The sequence below is a fragment of the Ictalurus punctatus genome, chromosome 15 (genome assembly GCF_001660625.3).
Source record: "Ictalurus punctatus breed USDA103 chromosome 15, Coco_2.0, whole genome shotgun sequence".
Classification (NCBI taxonomy): domain Eukaryota; kingdom Metazoa; phylum Chordata; class Actinopteri; order Siluriformes; family Ictaluridae; genus Ictalurus; species Ictalurus punctatus.
The window spans coordinates 26,214,310-26,235,226 of NC_030430.2; the positions used below are offsets into that span (position 1 = coordinate 26,214,310).

The 20,917-nt window shown below is 39.7% G+C and overlaps 1 protein-coding gene across 2 annotated transcripts; it reads right to left on the bottom strand.

Moving 5' to 3' along the window:
* Positions 1-1,167: 1,167 nt before the first annotated feature.
* LOC108276350 (sphingomyelin phosphodiesterase 2) lies at positions 1,168-18,372 on the bottom strand. 2 transcript variants are annotated; one of them, XM_017487960.3, is made up of 11 exons: positions 16,334-18,372; positions 15,067-15,163; positions 14,320-14,396; positions 12,996-13,089; positions 11,250-11,339; positions 9,943-10,025; positions 5,367-5,499; positions 4,591-4,695; positions 2,371-2,515; positions 1,730-1,843; positions 1,168-1,532 (listed from the first exon to the last, which is right to left on the bottom strand). In XM_017487960.3, exons 1-11 carry the CDS (start codon positions 16,381-16,383, stop codon positions 1,495-1,497), a joined length of 1,026 nt encoding a protein of 341 aa, XP_017343449.1. In that variant the 5' UTR covers positions 16,384-18,372; the 3' UTR covers positions 1,168-1,494. The 2 variants fall into 2 exon arrangements, with proteins under 2 accessions (XP_017343449.1, XP_047016368.1); XM_047160412.2 differs by having other exon boundaries at positions 1,168-1,843.
* Between the last annotated feature and the right edge of the window lie 2,545 nt (positions 18,373-20,917).

Genomic DNA, 20,917 nt, shown 5'->3' on the forward strand with positions numbered 1-20,917 from the left:
CATGGCGCGGTTCACAGGGGCCATATTTATATCACGCAACGTGCTTAATTGCCATGTCACCTGATCATGGCAGGCCTATAAATAGGCATGATTTTATACAAGCTTCAGATGCTGGTCATGCGCAAGAGGCGCTCCCCATAGTGTTATGCTAAAAGCATATGTTATGCTATAGTGTTCCCTTTGAAAGGGAACACTCATGGAAATATCTTTACCTTCGTGGACAGGTGTGCCTTCGAAGGCCTCCGTCCTCCGCTCCTCATGTCCACACTTATGACCATAATAATATCCTCCAGCAGCCATGACTATAGCTCCAGTTGCATACGCTGCTAATCCTACTAAACTCCTGCAAGAACTCATCGTATCCTTCACCTTCACGCGTCTGATACACAGCTTGTCGGTGTGAAGTTCAGTTCTGGAACAGAAACGTGTTCTACTGTGACGTCACAATCACCTTTCTGTTGCCTAGGTAACGTGATGCGCAGACTCCAGCAAAACACCTGTAATGTTCAGTGCTATTCGATTCAATCCAAACACGCTGTGACACTGAACATGGACATCAGACCACTGCTAGGTTTTACTGATAGACAGATAGATTAACAGCGGATTAACAGCAGATTAAACAACAACAACAACATCCACAACAAAGCATGTTCTTACCTTTAGAAGATTTTCTTTCTTATTTGTCCTGGCAGCAAATTTCCCTGATAAGGATTGTAAAGTCCAATCCTTATCAGGACTTAATAGTCCTTTTTTTTTTTTTTTTTTTTTTTTACCTTTTAATGCAAATACTTATTAATATCTTTATTATCCAGGCATTTTACTATCTTTATTATCCATGACAACACTTGCTAACGCTAACTCTAGTTAGCATGCTAATTCTGTGGAGAAAAAAAACGGGAGGAAAGAAATCATTCAAATCTTATTCAGCTTGAATGGTGTGTGTGTGTGTGAATGTGTTTGTGTGAATGTGTGTGTGTGTGTGTGTGTGTGAGTGAATGTGTTTGTGTGAATGTGTATCAGCTTGTGAATCAGTAAATGTGATTTACTGATTAAGGGGCTGTTGACAGTCATAAAGAAAGTCTAATCATTTTAGACAAAAAATAAGCAGTACGCTAAGTGCATGCTAAATATGTGAGCTATTAATAATTATATCTCCACAGACAAAATGTAATGATGATTTATTAATTATTCTAATTTTTAAAACATTTATAACATTGTGAAGTTTCTTTACAAATGTATATCCTAAATTGATATATTTCTGTGAAGCTGCTTTGAGACAATATCCACTGTTAAAGTGCTATACAAATACAACTGAACTGAAGTATCATGGAAGAGAAGTGTACACTGTTTTACACTCACGTTGTACATTACAATCATTTACATTGTATGTCATATCATTTTCTTGATTACGTTATGATACACAATATAACATGTCTGTAAAATCAACCTTCATCATCTTATTCATCTTTTTTTGAGTTCCTGGGAGACTGAAGGTCATTGTGAACATCTAATGAAGATGCAGAGTTTTTTACCTGTGAAAGATATGCTAAGTTCAGCTTCATTTGAGCTTCAGTTTCTCTCAGAGCTTTAATTTGTATGGAAAAGAGGATGTAGAAGAGTGCCCCAGACACCGTAACACCAACACACAGTGCTCCCAGAAATGCCACAGTGGAAAATAAGAAGATTCCAGCACATAGGAAGAATGGAAGAAGAGCGATGAACAACAGACCAGCCATTAGCAGATGAATGGCCTTCAGCTGCAGGGCTTCAGCATGAATTACACCTTTTTTCACAACGTCACAGGATTCATCTGTTACATCGACCTGCTCACTTAGTGATGATGCTGAGGAAAGAGCAGCCCGTTAGAAGTCCGTTAGAAAAATCTTCTTTAGTTCAGTGTAACTCTAATGAAAATGGAGGGAATTGTAGGATCTAAAACTCTTTTATTTATCCATTTACACAAAGAAAAAAATTCAACCATGAATTAAGCTGTTGAAAAAAATGAACTTTTAATTTCAAGTAGTTCAGAGGGTTGGGTTTAGCCGGTTCATCACAGGGCACCATTCACACACACACCCACACACACACAGTCACACACACACACACACACACACACACACACACACACACACACACACACCATTCACACACACACAGTCACACACACACACACAGTCACAGACACACAGTCACACACACACACATTCACACACATTCACACAAACACATTCACACACACACACACACATTCACACACACACATTCACACAAACACATTCACACACACACACACACACACACAGTCACACACACCCACACCCACACAGTCACACACACACCATTCACATATAAATCCTAAAACAGTCATACCTGTCTCAGTTGTGTTTCCATCCCAGTGCTGCAGGGTGAGTTCAACGGTGAGGGACTCGTGATCAGAATAAGGGAATGTTTTTTCCGGCACTGAGCCTTTAGTGGTGCACATGGATACACACTTAATGTTCACACTGCCAGACCCCTAAACAAGGTAAGAGTAAAGTGTTCTCATGCAGTACTTTCTATAAATACACACATATATGCACACATAAATATACACTATATGGCCAAAATTATGTGGACACCTAACCAACACACCTATACGTGCTTATTGAACATCCTCCAAATTTCCACTTCCCACAAAGTTATAATAATCTCCAGTCTTCTGCGAAGGCTTTCTCTAGATTTTAGAGTGTGACTTGTGTTCCTTCACCTACAAGAGCATTAGTGAGGACGTGCGTGTGTGTGTGTGTGTGTACCGGCTAACGTGTGTATTTGTGTGTGTACTGGCTAACGTTTGTGTGTGTGTGTGTGTGTGTGTGTGTGTGTGTGTGTGTGTGTGTGTGTGTGCTGGCTAACGTGCGTGTGTGTTTGTGTGTGTGTGTGTGTGTGTGTGTGTGTGTGTGTGTGTGTACCGGCTAATGGATACTTCTGTTAGTTTCCTTTAGCCGGTATTTGACTGGTAAAAACACTGCGTAACCGGCAAATTAAGATCCTGCCAAACACAGAGTCTGGTAAATATATTCACTTAAAGTACATACAAATTTCAACTAAATAAAGTTTATATAATTTTTAAGGTAAGTAAATCTTTCTTTTCTACATCTTTTATTCAATAATGCATGTCTCTTTAAATGAATATAGACAGTATACCGAAGGAAAAAAGTTGCAGATTAAATGTCGCTATTTAGGAGCATTCAGAATTACCTGACGCTAGGCTAATTCAGATAGCCACTGCTGTGGAATCACTGTTTTCTAGCAAATCACAACTGCAGCAATCGTGTTCAAAAAATGAGACAGAAATTAAAAGATCAGATTTCTGTAGTTTTCTAAATGGTTTCTAATTCGCTTTAATATCTATTTTAATCTGAGAAAATTAACCCACTAGTGAAGCACGCATCTTAGCTGAGTAATGCTAAAGTTTGTTTACGATGCAGACGGACTTAACTGAACGATTGTTTTTATTTGTTTTACTTTATAGATTTCTGTTGTCTCACTTTCTTTATTTTTCATATTCTTTAATGAACACCAATAAAATAAAATGACTGGTTTTCTAAATACTAATGTATTTGATGGAACTGACCATCGGATGCCCCTGACCGAGTGAACTAGAATGAGGACGTGTTTTTGATCGAGACTCCAGATAAGGGCGTCTGCTAAACACTGTAAACGCAAGAAAAATAAACAGTTTAAACTCCAACGTATATTCCAGATATAAAAGTGCAGTAATACATGCTGATTATATGATCTGTGTCACGTCTCGTGACGTAAGGAAGATAGGACGGATGCAAGTGCAGTAGAACAGTTTTATTGAGAGACACGGGCAGGTTAATCCAAAACATAATCCACAAACATGCAAAAGGTCAGGCGATCGGCAAACAGGCATACACGGGGCAAGGCTGGAAAGTATGTCGTGGTCACGGGATACAGGGTCGAGACACAAAACATGAGACATAAACAATGGCGAGATACTGGGAGCGGAGAAACCAGCGTAACCTGACTCTGACTCTGACTCTGACTATGACTATCTATATTTACTCTAATCTAAACTACTCTAATATTCCGCGCTGTGTGCTGGGAGGCGCGCGGTATATATACACAAACATATTCAGCGTCCTAATGGCTGACGGCTGAGGGTAATTCAGACCCACGTGAAACAATAGCCAATGACAGAACAGGGAGGAGACATAACAGAAACATAACAAATGCACGTGTCGAAATGTCACGATTGTCAACAAGGGAAAAGCAGGTGCTCGCGCACCTCGCTTGTCCATGCACGCTCACATGCTCTCCCGCGCGCTGCTTAAAGGGGAAACCGTGACAATCTGAAATCGATCAAGTCCAGGTTTACATTAGTTAGTCATCTTATGGGTAAGTTTACACACACACTCAGGAGCACGAGTAGCATGTGAACATTTTTCCCAATTTACGGGATTTTCACGAATACCAAATTCCTTGTATGAACACTCATATGAATGATTTTGGAATAAATCTGTTCCAGCTTGATAAAAAAAATTTTAAACCCCCAAAAAGGCCACTTGTGTGTATTTGTAGTTTCACCTTGGTGAGTATGTAGTCGATCCTGATGCCTTTCTCAAAAGGAATGAGATCTTCCTTTTTGGTGAAGTGATTATCTGCTATTAGAGTGTGTCCATCTTCACAGCCCTGACATCACAGAACACACAAGTTCTCTCAAATTATAAACATTTACACTGTCCAGTCCTACTCACTGCTCCTTACACGGTTCCTTCCTGGATAATTACTACTTGTCTTTTAAACAACATGCTAACAGCTTAGAAATCACAAGGGAAATTGAAGCCAGCTTATTAATATATACTAACACACACACACACACACACACACACACACACACACACACACACACACACACACACACACATTAACTGAAAGTGGGGTTTGGGGGTTAAATAATAGTTACAGGTGAGTGAACAGCAGAAAATGACAGTAAGCAGAGGAACATGTTGACTACAGGGGACTCATTAGTCAAGTTTAACTTTTCAATTACACTAGAGATTTTCAATAAAGTATTAGCAATATATTTTGTTTATAGTGTAACACATTAGTATCAGGCCAAATAATATTTTTATGAGTAAATTAAATATCCATCCTGACTGCTGAATCGTTGCTTTATTATAAATAATAATGAGGATGATAAAGATTTTGTGAACCAAGCATTGGTTCATAACAAAATGTGAATAAATATCATGTGCGTGTGTGTGTGTGTGTGCGTGTGTTTGTGTGGGTGTGTGTGTGTGTGCACGTGTAACAATGTCTGAGTGTGTGTGCATAAAATTCTCTGGGTGTGAATGACTCACATTGAACATGTGTGTGTGTGTATAACAGTCTCTGAGTGCTGTGTAAGCTCGGAGGAGTCGATTCCCCAAATCCTCTGGGTGCATGTTCAAATCCCCCCCCACGACCAGCACGTCCGCCTCGCTCCACGTGTTACTGCAGGACACACAAGCACACTTTTCCCATTTCCACAATACTTTATACAAATTTTACTTGCACACATATGCACTGTCTGACAAAACCAGTGTATAATGTTTGTATAATGTTACGTGTGATATATATATATATATATATATATATATATATATATATATATCCCTCCAAAACTATTGGAACAGCAAGGTCAAGTGATTCCTTGTTTCCTTTGTGCTGTAGACTGAAGACATTTGGTTTTGAGATCAAAAGATGAACATGAGAAGAATTTAGAATTTCAGCTTTTATTTCCTGGTATTTATATGTAGACATGTTATAACAACCTATAACATCGCACATTTCATATTAGATCACCCAATTTGTGGGTGAGCAAAAATATTGGAACATGTGACTGACAGGTGATTCCTGTTACTGTAGATTGATTGTTTAAACAATAAATACCTCTGAACATCTAGTCTTAGTTTTATCCTTCAGTTTCACATGTAAAGACTGCATTTGTTGTTAAAAAGGATAACCCAACATGAAGATCATAGCGCTGCGTATGGGAGAAAAGCAAGCCATTTTGAAGCTGAGAAAAGAGGGAGAATCAATCAGCGGCAGTGCACAAGCACTGGGCATAGCCAATACAACAATGTCCTAAAAAAGAACGAACCCACAGGTGTACTGAGCAACAGACACCAAATGGGTCGGCCAAGGAAAACTACAACAGCTGATGACAGAAACATTGTGAGAGCTGTGAAGAAAAACCCCAAAACAACAGTCAGTGACATCATCAACAACCTCCATAGGGCAGGGTGAAGGTCTCACAATCCACCGTTAGAAGAAATGTAGAGGCTATACCACAAGATGCAAAGCACTCATTAGAAGTAAGAATCACAAACCAGATTGGAATTTGCAAAGAAATACAGAGACAAGCCATTAAAGTTCTGGAACTAAGATTAAGATCCCTTACCTACATGTTTCTTCATACAGATTATTTCAGAAGTATAGCACAGAGACAGCGCTGGTTAAAGTAGCAAATGACCTTCTACTGACCTCTGATCAGGGTTGTATCTCGCTGCTTGTGTTACTCGACCTTAGTGCAGCTATAGATACTATAGATCACACTATTCTCCTTGATAGATTAGAAAATGTTGTTGCATTAAGGGAACAGTCCTCTCCTGTCTCAGGTCTTATCTGACCGATCGTTATCAGTTCATAGATGTAAATGGAGACTTCTCCACACATACTGAGGTTAAATTTGGTGTTCCACAAGGTTCTGTTTTAGGCCCACTGCTTTTTACTTTATATACGCTACCTCTAGGTCAAATTATTCGTAAACATGGAATGATCTTCCACTGTTATGCTGATGATACACAGCTGTATGTTTCAGTGAAGCCAGAGGACAGACAGCAGCTTAGTAAAGTTGAGGAATGTGTAAAGGACATTAGACGTTGGATGATTATTAACTTCCTTTTACTTAATTCTGATAAGACAGAAGAACTTGTACTAGGACCACGTGTAGCTAGAAGTAATCTTTCTGATCTCACAGTAACTCTGCATGGACTTTCTGTTTCATCATTTCATCTGATGCTCATGTAGATAATATTACTAGGATAGTCTTCTTTCATCTCAGAAATATTTCTAAGATAAGAAATATATTGTCACTACATGATGCAGAAATATTAGTTCATGCATTCGTCACCTCTAGACTAGATTACTGTAATATCTTACTGTCTGGATGTTCCAGTAGGAGCATAAACAAACTCCAGTTAGTCCAGAATGCAGCTGCTAGAGTCCTAACTAGAACCAGAAGATACGACCACATCACCCCGATCTTATCCACACTGCATTGGCTCCCAGTGAAATTTCACATTGATTATAAAATACTATTATTGACCTATAAAGCAGTAACCGGTCTCACACCACAATACCTGAGAACTTTTATGATCCTGCATGCCTACTACCATCTGTTGGTACCTGGAATAGTGAAGGCTACAGCAGGGGGAACAGTCTTCAAATTAGTGTTCGGGACTCAGGCACAGTCTCAGTGTTTAAGTCCAGACTGAAAACATATTTGTTTACTCAAGCTTTTGTGAATAGTTTTGTTCTTAGGTAAAGAAGCAGATCTAGAGGATCACAGGTAGAGAGTGTTGAGGTGAACTGGGATGTTTGGATGCTGTCTCTCTTCCACTTTCACACCTTCACCCAGGTGTGTTGATGGTGGAGTGTCTGGTCGTCTTATGTCCCAGGGAGTCCTCATGTCTGTGTTCCCTTCTGGCTCTCCCTTTTAGTTATGATGTCATAGCTAGTCTTGCCGGAGTCCCTGCTTTCACTCACGCAAAGTACATTGTCCTTAACCATTACAGGACAATAACCATACCTAATAATCTCTCTCTCTCTCTCTCTCTCTCTCTCTCTCTGTCGAGCTACTCATGATACTCCTGAGATGCCAGTGATCCTGACCCCTTCTGCTCTCTGGACCTGCCTGATCCATCCTGATGTTCTACTTCTGGCTGGAGTTCTCATCAGTTGGAGGTCACATGCTGCTGCTGAGGATGTCCCACATGGTGCAGTCTAAAGATCACTGAGATTACTGAGGACGGTTCCACTTAAACACCATAAAGATGCTCTGGACCTCAGTTCATATGAACAGTTATGCTATGATGGCTTTAGCACTACAATCACCACAAACAGTTCTGCACTCGAGTCTCCATCAGTGATCAGTGGAGAAGTTCAAAAAAACAGACTTCCTGTAGAAACTGTAATGAATTTCCTGCTTACACAACTGCACTATTTGAGCATGTAGTATTAGCACATTTACAGAAGGGGTGTATTTATTTATAATCGCACTATCCGGTGTCACCCAGATGAGGACGGGTTCCCTATTGAGTCCGGTTCCTCTCAAGGTTTCTTCCTCATATCGTCTCAGGGATTTGAAGAAGGCGGTTGCAGCACGCAAACCCAAGAATATTACTGACCTGGAGGCCATTGTTCATGAGGAACGGGAGAAGATTCCACAGGAACGCTGCAGAAGCTCCGCATCTTGTTTACAGCAGGCCATAACAGTATAAGGAGCTCTACTAAGTACTAAAGATGCTCGCCATGAAGGGGGTGAATAATTTTGAAACTGGAGAAATCATTATGAATTGCATTTTCAGTTGAATTTGGGGGAAACCACTTGAAACATTCATTGTGTTGAAATATTTCAATTGCTGTGGTTTGATTTGTTCATTAAAAACAGCTGAAAGTCTGTACATTTTTACATTAACCTTGATTTGCAATGGGAGGTGAATAATTGTGACTGCAACAGTATATATTTCTGTAAAGCTGCTTTGTGACAATGCCCACTGTTAAAAGTGCTATACAAATAAAACTGAACTGTATATGAATTAACCTCTACCAAAGTGATGGAAAGACCAAAGTGTGGAGAAAGAAAGGATCTGCTCACGATCCAGAACATACGAGCTGATCTGTGGAACATGGTGGAGGTAGTGTCATGGCTTGGGCTTGCACGGCTGCTTCTGGAACATTCTCACTGATCTTTATTGATGAACTCATGATGGAGCAGCAGAATGAATTCAGAAGTTTACAGGAACATCCTGTCTGATAATTTACAGAGAAACGCATCCGAATGAATCAGGAGGAACTTCAACATGCAGCGAGACAACGACCCAAAACACACTTCCACCTCGACACAGGACTTCATCAGGGGGAAAGTGGAAGGTTCTAGACTGGACACGTCCATCACCAGACCTTCACCCAACTGATCAGCATCTCACCTCCTGAAGAGGAGACTGAAGAGAGAAACCCCCCGAAACAAACAACTACTGGAAGAAGCTGCAGGAGAAACCTGGAGAAGCTTCACAGCAGAAGAAACCAGCAGTTTGGTGTCGGTGAGTCGCAGGAGTGATGCAGTTACTGCGAGTAAAGGAAACGCAACCGAATATGACCTGTTATTTACTTCAAGACTGATCTGTTCCGATACTTTTGCTCACTTAAATATTGTGTGGTCTGATACAAAAGGTTCTATGTTTTACGATGTTTAACACGTCTAGATGTAAACACCAGGGAATAAATAAAAGCTGAAATCCTAAACTCTTGTTACACATCCATCTTTTAATCTGAAACCCAAATGTCTTTGGTGTAGAGCACAAACCAATGAATTGGCCTTGTCATTCCAATAGTTTCGGAGGGGACAGTGTGTGTGTGTGTGTGTGTGTGTGTGTGTGTGTAAATTTACAGACATAACAGCATAAGCAGTGTTTCATTTGTTTAATTGGGTTCTCTTTGTCCACTTTTAGGACTTGTGTGAAACTATCTGATGATGTTTTAGGTCATATTTATGCAGATATATAGAAAATTATAAAGGATTCACAAACTTTCAACCACCACGAAAAATATACACAGCATAGGATATGAAATTATTTAATTAGATTAATTGATTGAGGAATATTTGAGTTTTACCGGATGAACTGCAGCAGCTCCCATGATTGCAGAATCCTGTGAGCCAGATATTCATCTTCAGCTCTAGAATATTCTGCATGTAACTGAGAGCCAAAATAATAAATTATTCATTTATTCACCAATAAACAGATGAAGCGCCTTGCTAGTAACAATAAACATTCGACTGCAGTCTGTTTACAACATGCCACAATGGAATAACAGTAGTACAGTGGGATTACTATAGGACAGTTGGTTTATAGTATAGTGAGATTGCAGTAGAACACTAGGAGTACAGTAAAAGAAAATGATTGTAGTATGGTGGGATTACAGTATAGTGGGATTACATTAGGACAGATGGATCACAGTATAGTGGGATTACAATAGGAGAAATGGATCACAGTATAGTGGGATTACATTAGGACAGATGGATCACAGTATAGTGGGATTACATTAGGAGAAATGGATCACAGTATAGTGGGATTACATTAGGACAGATGGATCACAGTATAGTGGGATTACATTAGGAGAAATGGATCACAGTATAGTGGGATTACATTAGGACAGATGGATCACAGTATAGTGGGATTACATTAGGAGAAATGGATCACAGTATAGTGGGATTACATTAGAACAGATGGATCACAGTATAGTGGGATTACAATAGGAGAAATGGATCACAGTATAGTGGGATTACATTAGGACAGATGGATCACAATATAGTGGGATTACATTAGGACAGATGGATCACAGTATAGTGGGATTACATTAGGAGAAATGGATCACAGTATAGTGGGATTACATTAGGACAGATGGATCACAATATAGTGGGATTACATTAGGACAGATGGATCACAATATAGTGGGATTACATTAGGACAGATGGATCACAGTATAGTGGGATTACATTAGGAGAAATGGATCACAGTATAGTGGGATTACATTAGGACAGATGGATCACAATATAGTGGGATTACATTAGGACAGATGGATCACAGTATAGTGGGATTACATTAGGAGAAATGGATTACAGTATAGTGGGATTACATTAGGACAGATGGATCACAGTATAGTGGGATTACAATAGGAGAAATGGATTACAGTATAGTGGGATTACATTAGGACAGATGGATCACAGTATAGTGGGATTACATTAGGACAGATGGATCACAGTATAGTGGGATTACATTAGGACAGATGGATCACAGTATAGTGGGATTACATTAGGACAGATGGATTACAGTATAGTGGGATTACATTAGGACAGATGGATCACAGAAGTGGAATGGTGCAGAGTTGTAGTTTTTAGCTGAAAAGAAGTTCTGACTTACATGTGTGACGTAAACATTAACCCTCAGGCCGATCACATTCAGAACCACCAATCCCACCGCTTTCCCTCCAAACCAATCACCATGATGAACCTCACGCACGCACGCACGCACACACACACACACACACACACACACACACACACACAAACACACACACACACACACAAACACACACACTTAATTACATGCTGAAAGGGAAAAAAAATTATTCACCTTCACACATCCCGAGAGCCTCAGCAAAATCTTGTACATCAATACAGCCATCGTTTACTGGAACCTTATTGTAGAGTCTGCACCATTTCTGAATGATAATGAACCACAAAGGTTATCCAGGCTTCATAAAACGACAGTCAGATATGCAACTACCATTTAATTTCACCCATCTTAATCACCAGGGGATAACCAGAAAGGTGCTGAGGGATGAGCACTCCACTGGGAGAGGTGATGTTAACCCAGTACAGACATGGAGCAGTACACCTCTAAATACTGTCCCTGAGGAGAGACTAGTCTCTGCTTAGACAAGGGACCTCTTTCCTTTTCCTCTGTGATGGACAAACAGTTGTAATGAGGATCAATTGAGGGCTGAGAAACACAATCTGGTCTAATTACCGCACAGTGTGTCCTGAACTCAGCAAAGTACACTCTGCCAGCTCACTTTCACTGGACACTGCAAGGTCAAGTGATTGATTTGGATGATACTCCTAATAGAAATCCCAGATTAAATCCTGGTTTAAACCACAAAATTACCTCTGAGTCATCTGGCCACGAAGACATGCAATAGTGAGCTTATAACCAGAGTTTGTAACTCCCCACTTGCCTCAAAAAGCCAGGTTTCAGAGCTGGTCATTTCAAGGAGGGTCATTAAGGGACACGTGGTAAAGTCTCATAACTGGTAAGCACTCGAAGGCCAGATGCCATCAAGTTCTGATTTCAGCTGAGCTGTGTCTGCTGCTCAGTCATTAATTCACCTACAAAATCACTAAACTGCTTTCCTGCCATCTGTGCATCCACCACTTGTGAGCTGTTTAGGCTGCAGGGCTTCGGTTAGATTCGACTCAGGAGCTCATGTTGTCCATCATGTGAACAAGGCAAGAAGAACAGAGGGACAGGCGGCTCTACGACTGCAGTATTGATTGCACATACTGTGTCATTTGTGATACGTGACTTCGTTGTGGGGCTCGGCATGCATACACACACAAGAAGGTACGCAGGTGACTCTGGCGGTTCGAGGAAGTGAAAGAGCATCTCATACAGAGACTGAATTCACATCAGCAAGTCTGTTTAAGACACTGAAGAACTCCACATAGCCGACTGAGGAGATGTCACTGTAGGAGGATTTACGCCATGCTAAACAGGAATCTAAATGCCTCTAAGACTTGTTAGTTATATTAGCTAAAAAAAAAATATTTAAAAAAAACTGGAAAACTTTACAGATCAAACATGTCTTGGCTAGGCTATATTTTGAATTTAGACATAAAATCTAAAAAATAAAATCCATACCCTGAATGTATATATTTCTGCAAAGCTGCTTTGGGATCATTCTGTTCCGTTGTTAAAAGCGCTGTACAAATTAACTGTTCCTACTCGCAGTGCAGCACAGTCCAGGTGTCTTCTTCCTGATCATGACTACAGATGCAACAGGACTACAGATAACTATAATCTCTATTGTATCAAGTTATGGAGATTCCTTCTCCATCGCTATGGTGACGGCTACCGTATGTGGTGCAGTGCATTGTTTATTCTCACCATGTACGGTTGTCCATTGAGAGAGTACTGATGGAGTACAGCATTCTGGATTGTGTGTTTAGAGAATACAGCAAGTCCACTTCCCACCATGCCACTAACAAAATGCATACACACACAAACACACACACAATATTTTTATGTGAAAAATGTTTACATGAATTGTGCTGATGTTAGCAATGAATATCATACTTAGATTTGTAATATTTCAAATATCAACAAACGTTTTTTGGTTGTTTTTATCTTGAGCGAACAAGTAAGCACGAGACACAGTGAGACAATGTGTAAGATAAAGCAGTGAGATAATGGCTCAAACATAATTCTAATACAGGGTGTCCCCAAAAGTCTTCACACTCTAGGGGACTGTGTTTGCCAGCACCAGGCCGGTCGAGCCTTCGTCAGTGGATGTTCGTGGATTCGAAGCAACACTTTTTGTTTTTGTTAGTAAGTTAACCCGCAGTGTGGTGTGTGTGATGTGCTTGCTATATTTCCTGGTAAAGTCCATCGCAACCTTGTGACAGCGTCCCGATCCAGCCAGGAGAATGATTTCAATATGTTCTTTTCTTGTGAAAGGCATTCTTAAAGGCTATCTTTAAAAAAAAAAAAAGTATAATATGAAATATATATATAATATAAACTAAGTTGAAAATTTGTTGATTTACCCTGTGTATGGAGACTTATGGGACACCCTGTATTTTAATATTTAGTAAACGTATAGACGAGCAAACTGTCATTTAAAGGCTGCTCATACAACCAAGCATGGCCAAGGGTGCAAAGAGTTTAACCTCGTAGAAATAGAGAGAAATTTGACTGCTAACCATACCGATGTTTAAAAGCAACAGTTACAAAAGGCTGTGTATCCGTCTCTCCCTTTCATATGTCTTTCTACATGTATTACTGAAGGCACAAGGTATTATTATTATTATTATTATTATTATTATTATTATTATTATACACAGAACATTAAACTACAGAAAGCTGTCTATGAGGAGCGCTAATCATTAGCGGTCATGCAGACTTTGCCTCATGTGTCTTTTATTTCGGACTTGTTTATGTGCAGCATATGCAACTTTTCCAGAAAATAAATCAATGTGACAAATTATCCTCCCATACAAACATGTAAACAACTTTTTATCTCATTCAGTCCTTTGGGTTTTTTTTTTTTTTTTGGGGGGGGGGGGGGGGGGGTATTTTTTCTGGACATTCATTTTTGTTACATGTAACATCTCCCACTAGTGGAGACAAGTAAATTAGACCTCACACTCACCACCCAGCAGTGTGTGTGTGTGTGTGTGTGTGTGTGGGTGTGTGTGTGTGTCACTCTCACCTTCTGAAGTAGTGTGTGTTAGGGTGAGACTTGCTCAGCTTCCGCTTCAGAAAGAGAAAATCTCTCTCACTCCAAACCTGCAACACACACACACACACACACACACACACACACACACACACACACACACACACACAGAGAAATTGCAGAGCTCGTAAGCTCCCCTGGGATGAAGATGTGGGAAACTGAAAGTTACAGCTTTACCTCTGACTGTTACACAGCGCTGACACTGGAGACTCCTTCCATAAATGTCTCTTTACAGAAAACTTCACCATACTAATAATTACACAAGTTTTTAATGCATTTATATTTCAGTGGAGCTTTCACTGTACACGTCCCTGTGAACGAGCCGTTACTATAGAAACGATAACGTATCAGAGCGAGAGTGTTATATATATAAACCTGCGCTACTGTCAGAGCCGCTGTTATAGAGAATTAATCACCGCCTCCTGACCAATCACAGTCCAGAACTCAGCAGCGCCGTGATGGTTTATTATTCCATACCCATCCCATCATTACCCATCATTTTATCTTACACTGATTTTTGTGCTCAAGTATTATTTTATTACTATTTTAATTATTTTTTATAATAGAAAATTCTTCTTCTTCCTCTTCTTATTATTATTACATTTATATGTAACACAATTTACCTGTTAGACTGCCAGGTAAGTGTAAGACTTACCTGGCATGTGTGCATGTGTGTGTGTGTGTGTGTGTGTGTGTGTGTGTGTGTGTGTGTGAACACACCTCCTGAAGTAAAGCAATGTCGTGATTTTCCCTTTTCAGATGATCAGCAATCGTCTCATAACGCTCAGAACAGTGACTACTGAAGAACCGGAGTCCCCTAAACACACACACACACACACACACACACACACACACACACACACACACACACATGCACACACACAGAGCAATTTTATCAGCAGACTGAGTCACATGATGCTGATGCAGCACAGTTTCTAAAAGAAATTCTGCAAATTGACAGAAACACACACACACACACACACACACACACACACACACACAGACACACACACACACACACACACACACAGGGCTCTACGGTAACAATTTCTTTTAGGAGCACGTACAAGTAGCATCAGAAAACATGAGCTGGTCAATTATGACAGAATTTAGGAACATAGTGTGAGCCATGACCCATTATTTAAAATTAATTAACATTAATTTTACAGACTGTATGCAAAAAAAAAACGTTAACCTGTTCCACCTTGTAAACAAATAACATCAACAATAAACAATAAACATCAATGTTCAGTGTTTGAAGTCTGCTCCTCTTAAATAAAGTTAAAGCTACACTATTAGACACTATTTCCACTGTCATGGTTCTGGGCTGGAGTCAGTTCTCGAACCGCTCTGTGTGTATTGTGTAGATATCTGAGTAATCTCATATAGGATGTGATTGGGTGAGTTCATTTACCCGTCAGATGCAGAGCGCTTTAGTTTAATGGTGTTCATTAGGGACGCTCTGATCAGGATTTTTACAGCCGATACCGATCCAGATACCAATCTTTACTTGTTTAAACTTTAATCAGGAGGTCCGTCATAACAGATAAATGTAAGCTCTCTGCTCATGGTCACTGTTAACTGAGTTAAAAGAATAGCAATGAGAAATACTCTTGGTTAATTGATAAATAAACAAGCATAAAATATTTATTTTTAAATATCTTAAACAATAAATAAATGATGTACAGAGTTACTCTTCATCATAATGGCTTCTCTGCAGTATTTCCACACTTGTTCAGTTGACTGAGGAGATGAAAAGCAGTGTGAAAGTAACTGTTGCGTGGTGTAGATGCATGTTGGACTTCCTGTAGTTTTTATCCCGATTGGATTATACAACTCCGAACAGGTCATAAATATTTATTCACAGTCACACAAAGTACGAAATGGTCGCATTGTAGAGCCCTGACACACACACACACACACACACACACACACACACACACACACACACACACACACACACACACACACACACACACACACTCACCAGCAGTTCAGGGAGAAAACACGCAGTGTGACAGGAAGCTCAGTCGGCATGGTGTTGATAGCGGCTTGGTGTTCACACTTCAGAACTCAGAACTACTGACTGCAAACTTCAGCAGAGAACAGCTTATAGTATAGCTAAACCACGCCCCCTTACACACACACTCCAGAGACATATACACTGCAGACACGCACACACACACACACACATACACATACACACAAGATACAGAGAAAGGAAGTGATGTTTCACACATTAAAGGGGCAGTATAGTAAATGTGGGCATGGCCTGTGTGTTTCACAGTCACAGACATTTTATACAATAAATAAATTGAATATTTGCATATTATTTACATATTCTTATAACACAGATGAATGCAGTGGCTCATGATCAGTGGATTTTGATTTTACAGGACAACATTAATATCGGCATAGTCTCAAACTAAAAGATAAATTCTCTGGCGCTTTTTAGCCTTAGCTGTCCTACAAAGCACTTTACACTGTTTCTCATACATACACACACACACACACACACACACACACACACACACACTCACACACCAATGACAGCAGAGCTGCCATGCAGGACGCTAGCCTGCCATCGGGAGCAACTTGGGGTTCAGCATCTTGCCCTTCGGTAACCCTACGATTAGTGGACAACCCGCTCTACCACCTGAGACACAGCCGCCCCACTACATGTCCACAAGTACAAGTCCAGACGCCTATCACACATGGCTTATGCTATCGGCTAGTATCTAGTGAATTTTTAGAATATCACTTTTTCTTCTTTTTCTCAGCCTTTGTGGGGTGAAAGAAGGTCAGTGTGGCACATATACGGACGTACGGGCATGTACGGACATTACCCACTTCACAATAACCCTCTTTCTGTCTCGCAAACTTTACAATATACATTACAACAGCCATGGTTCTGTATGTCATACACCAGGGTTAGATGGTAGAGATGGAAACTCGAGTCTGCAACTTGGACTTGAATTGCACTTAAGTCACAAAAAAAAGACTCGAGACTTGACCTGTCCTTGAAGACAGAGACTTGTGAAAAACACGAGTCATTTTGGTTCGGTGTTCCCGATTACGTTCTCTCTTTACTACCTGACATAACATCATCAAACACCACATTTCTCTATTCATTCCTCATTCATTCATTCCCTATCAGTAAATATCACAACAAGTCATCTCTAAACACACCAAGCCTGCATTATTATATACACGTGTGTGCATCACCCATTGGAAACCTGCTGTTATATAAACGAACAACAAACAATAACAATAAAGCCGAGCCTTACCTTCTGATAATCTGTGTGTCATTTCACTTGAAAAGCAATCAATTAATCCAAAGGGAAGCTGCAGTGTTACACAGCTCTCGGGCTCACTCGCTGTCTGATTTCAAGAAGTGCAAATGTGTCCATGTCCTTTCCATGTTTGTTCACCCCCAAGTACTAGCTACCATCTGCATATAACATCTGAGTTTACCAAGTTAAATTGCATGTATACACGAGGGTTTTCTTACCGCTGGCACTCACAGGAAGACTCCCTTTCCCAACATTACCCATCATTACCCATCATTACCCATCAGAACCCATAATTACCCATCAGAACCCATCATTACCCATTATTACCCATCATTACCCATCAGAACCCATCATCACCCATAATTACCCATCAGAACCCATCATTACCCATTATTACCCATCATTACCCATCAGAACCCATCATCACCCATAATTACCCATCAGAACCCATCATTACCCATTATTACCCATCATTACCCATCAGAACCCATCATTACCCATCATTACCCATCATCACCCATCATTACATCATTATCTTTTTTCTCCCTCTCTCCTTTCGCCGAGCCCCACACGAATTTATGGAGATACTAGAGATCCAGATCCTTTCTGCCTCTGGATGGAGCTCAAATCTTCTCCAATTCCAGACTGCTGGGACTACGGCTGCTTCTAACGCCATACAGACTTCATATAAATCCATAATGAACTTTTTCACACTATCTGTTGATACCCAGATGAGGACGGGTTCCCTTCTGAGTCGGGTTCCTCTCAAGGTTTCTTCCTCTTAAAACATCTTAGGGAGTTTTTCCTCACCACCGTCGCCACTCAGTGGCTTGCTCAGTTGGGATAAATTCGCACCTTTAATATCTGTACACCGTGTTTATATATTTCTGTAAAGCTGCTTTGAGACAATGTCTATTGTAAAAAGCGCTATACAAATAAAATTGAATTGAATTCAATTGAATTACCCATCAGAACCAATCATTACCCATCAGAACCCATCATTACCCATCATTACCCATCAGAACCCATCAGAACCCATCATTACCCATCAGTACCCATCAGAACCCATCATTACCCATCATTACCCATCAGAACCCATCAGAACCCATCATTACCCATCAGAACCCATCATTACCCATCAGAACCCATCATCACCCATAATTACCCACAGAACCCATCATTACCCATCAGAACCCATCAGAACCCATCATTCCATCATTACCCATCAGAACCCATCATTATTGAGTTAGCCTCATACACTGTTAAATATAATAACTAGCTGAAAGAATTATTGCTAAAAATTTCAATTTAAGACTGGAGTCTTGACTTGGACTCCACCTTAAAAAGACTTGAGACTTGACTTGGACTTGGGCCTTACAGACTTGTGAACATGTGTGTGTCATACACACACTGTCTGCACTTACACTCTGCCTTTGTTTGTGGAATTTTATTGGCTATTTATATATATATATATAAATATATATATATATTTATATATATATATATAAACAATATCTGGGCATTTTGAGTATTTTTAAACTATTAAACTGGTGCAATTTAAAACGCAACTGTGTCATTAACTGTCCTGTCCACTCCTCCTCCCCGAGTACGGGGCAGTGTGGTTCCAATGGACCTCGATTAATTCTTGTTTGTTGCAGTTCCCATGTTTAACCACTAGGTGCAATAATAATAACTCTGTTGAAACACGACTGCACAACATTTAGAAAAGCAGCAAATCAACACAACTTATATCTGTCAAATAAACAAAGACGTTTTTAAAATCAATGATGGTCACTCAAAAGGAGTAATTAGCATTTAAATGTCATTTAAATGCTAATGTAATGTTAGGTCAATTTAATGCAACCCCCCCCCCCCCCCCCCCCCCCCCACACACACACACACACAGAGAGAGAGATTCTGCTGTGTGTGTTTTAGCCCTTTACACCTCTAAAGCTGAGAAATATACACATGACTGACCTGGAGATCAGAGATAAACACACACACACACACACACACACACACACACACACACACACACACACACACACACACACGTATCAGTGTATGTACACAGGATATTGATGAGGTCTCAGTGTGCTTGTGTTAGTTAGTTTGGGGGTTTCATAAACACACTGAGACCACATCAATATCCTGTGTACATACATACGGAGTTCTGTTAAAACTCACCGTTATTACAAATTCATTTTTAATCTCTTTTACTTCATTTATTGTTTTCACTGAAGATCAGATCAGAGTTTGGTAATGTTTTAATAAAAACTATACAATAGCAGCTTTACAGAAATACAGATGTACATTTAGAGTTCAGGCTTCTTCTTTCACACACACACACACACACACACACACACACACACACACACACACACACACACACACACACACACTTCATGCAAGCAGCTTGTTGTTGTTATTCATATTTGACTTTTGAGTTTTGTTTAGTCTAGACTCAAAGATTGGCGAGTTAAAAACAACAACAACAACAACAACAATAATAACTATTATTATTATTGTTGTTGTTGTTGTTGTTGTTGTTGATGTTGTTGTTATTATTATTATTATTATTATTATTATTGTTGTTGTTGTTGTTGTTGTTGATGTTGTTGTTATTATTATTATTATTGGCACAGAAATATCTATAAACTTTGTTTTTGCTGTAATTTGTAGCCACATGGGTGTGTAAGCAGTAAACGCAGCAGTGTATTTACTACATCTATGAGCTTTCATGTGATGTTTGTCATTAACATGTGCTCTATTGTAAATAATATCATGTCTTAACAGTAATTAACAGAAAATATGTTATTTGAGAAAATACAGTAATTTAAAATGTTATCACAATTACACCTGTGAGGTTATCTGTGCGACAGTAACAGAGCTAATAAGCTAACAAAAATAACATTTGTTAACTTTACATAACCGACAGGGAGGAGTTTATTTATTTATGGCTATTAAACTAGCAAACAATAATGACCTGAAATCAGTCATTCACACAGGAGATAGGTATATCGTTACGTTGTTTTTAAGGAAAGCAGCAGGTTGGATATTAAATCAGCAAGTTCTGTCTGTTACAAACTGGACAATTAAAATGTAAAATACCATCACAAGATGGGAATATCTGAACCAAAATTTTAATCAAATGAATTAATATGTGTAACCCAGCAGTTGGGTTAAAAGAACCCAGGGTTGTGTACCTGTGTTACAAATTTATACCTTCGTCAAGGTTGTGTATCTGTGTTAGAGATGTGTATCTGTGTTGGGGTTGT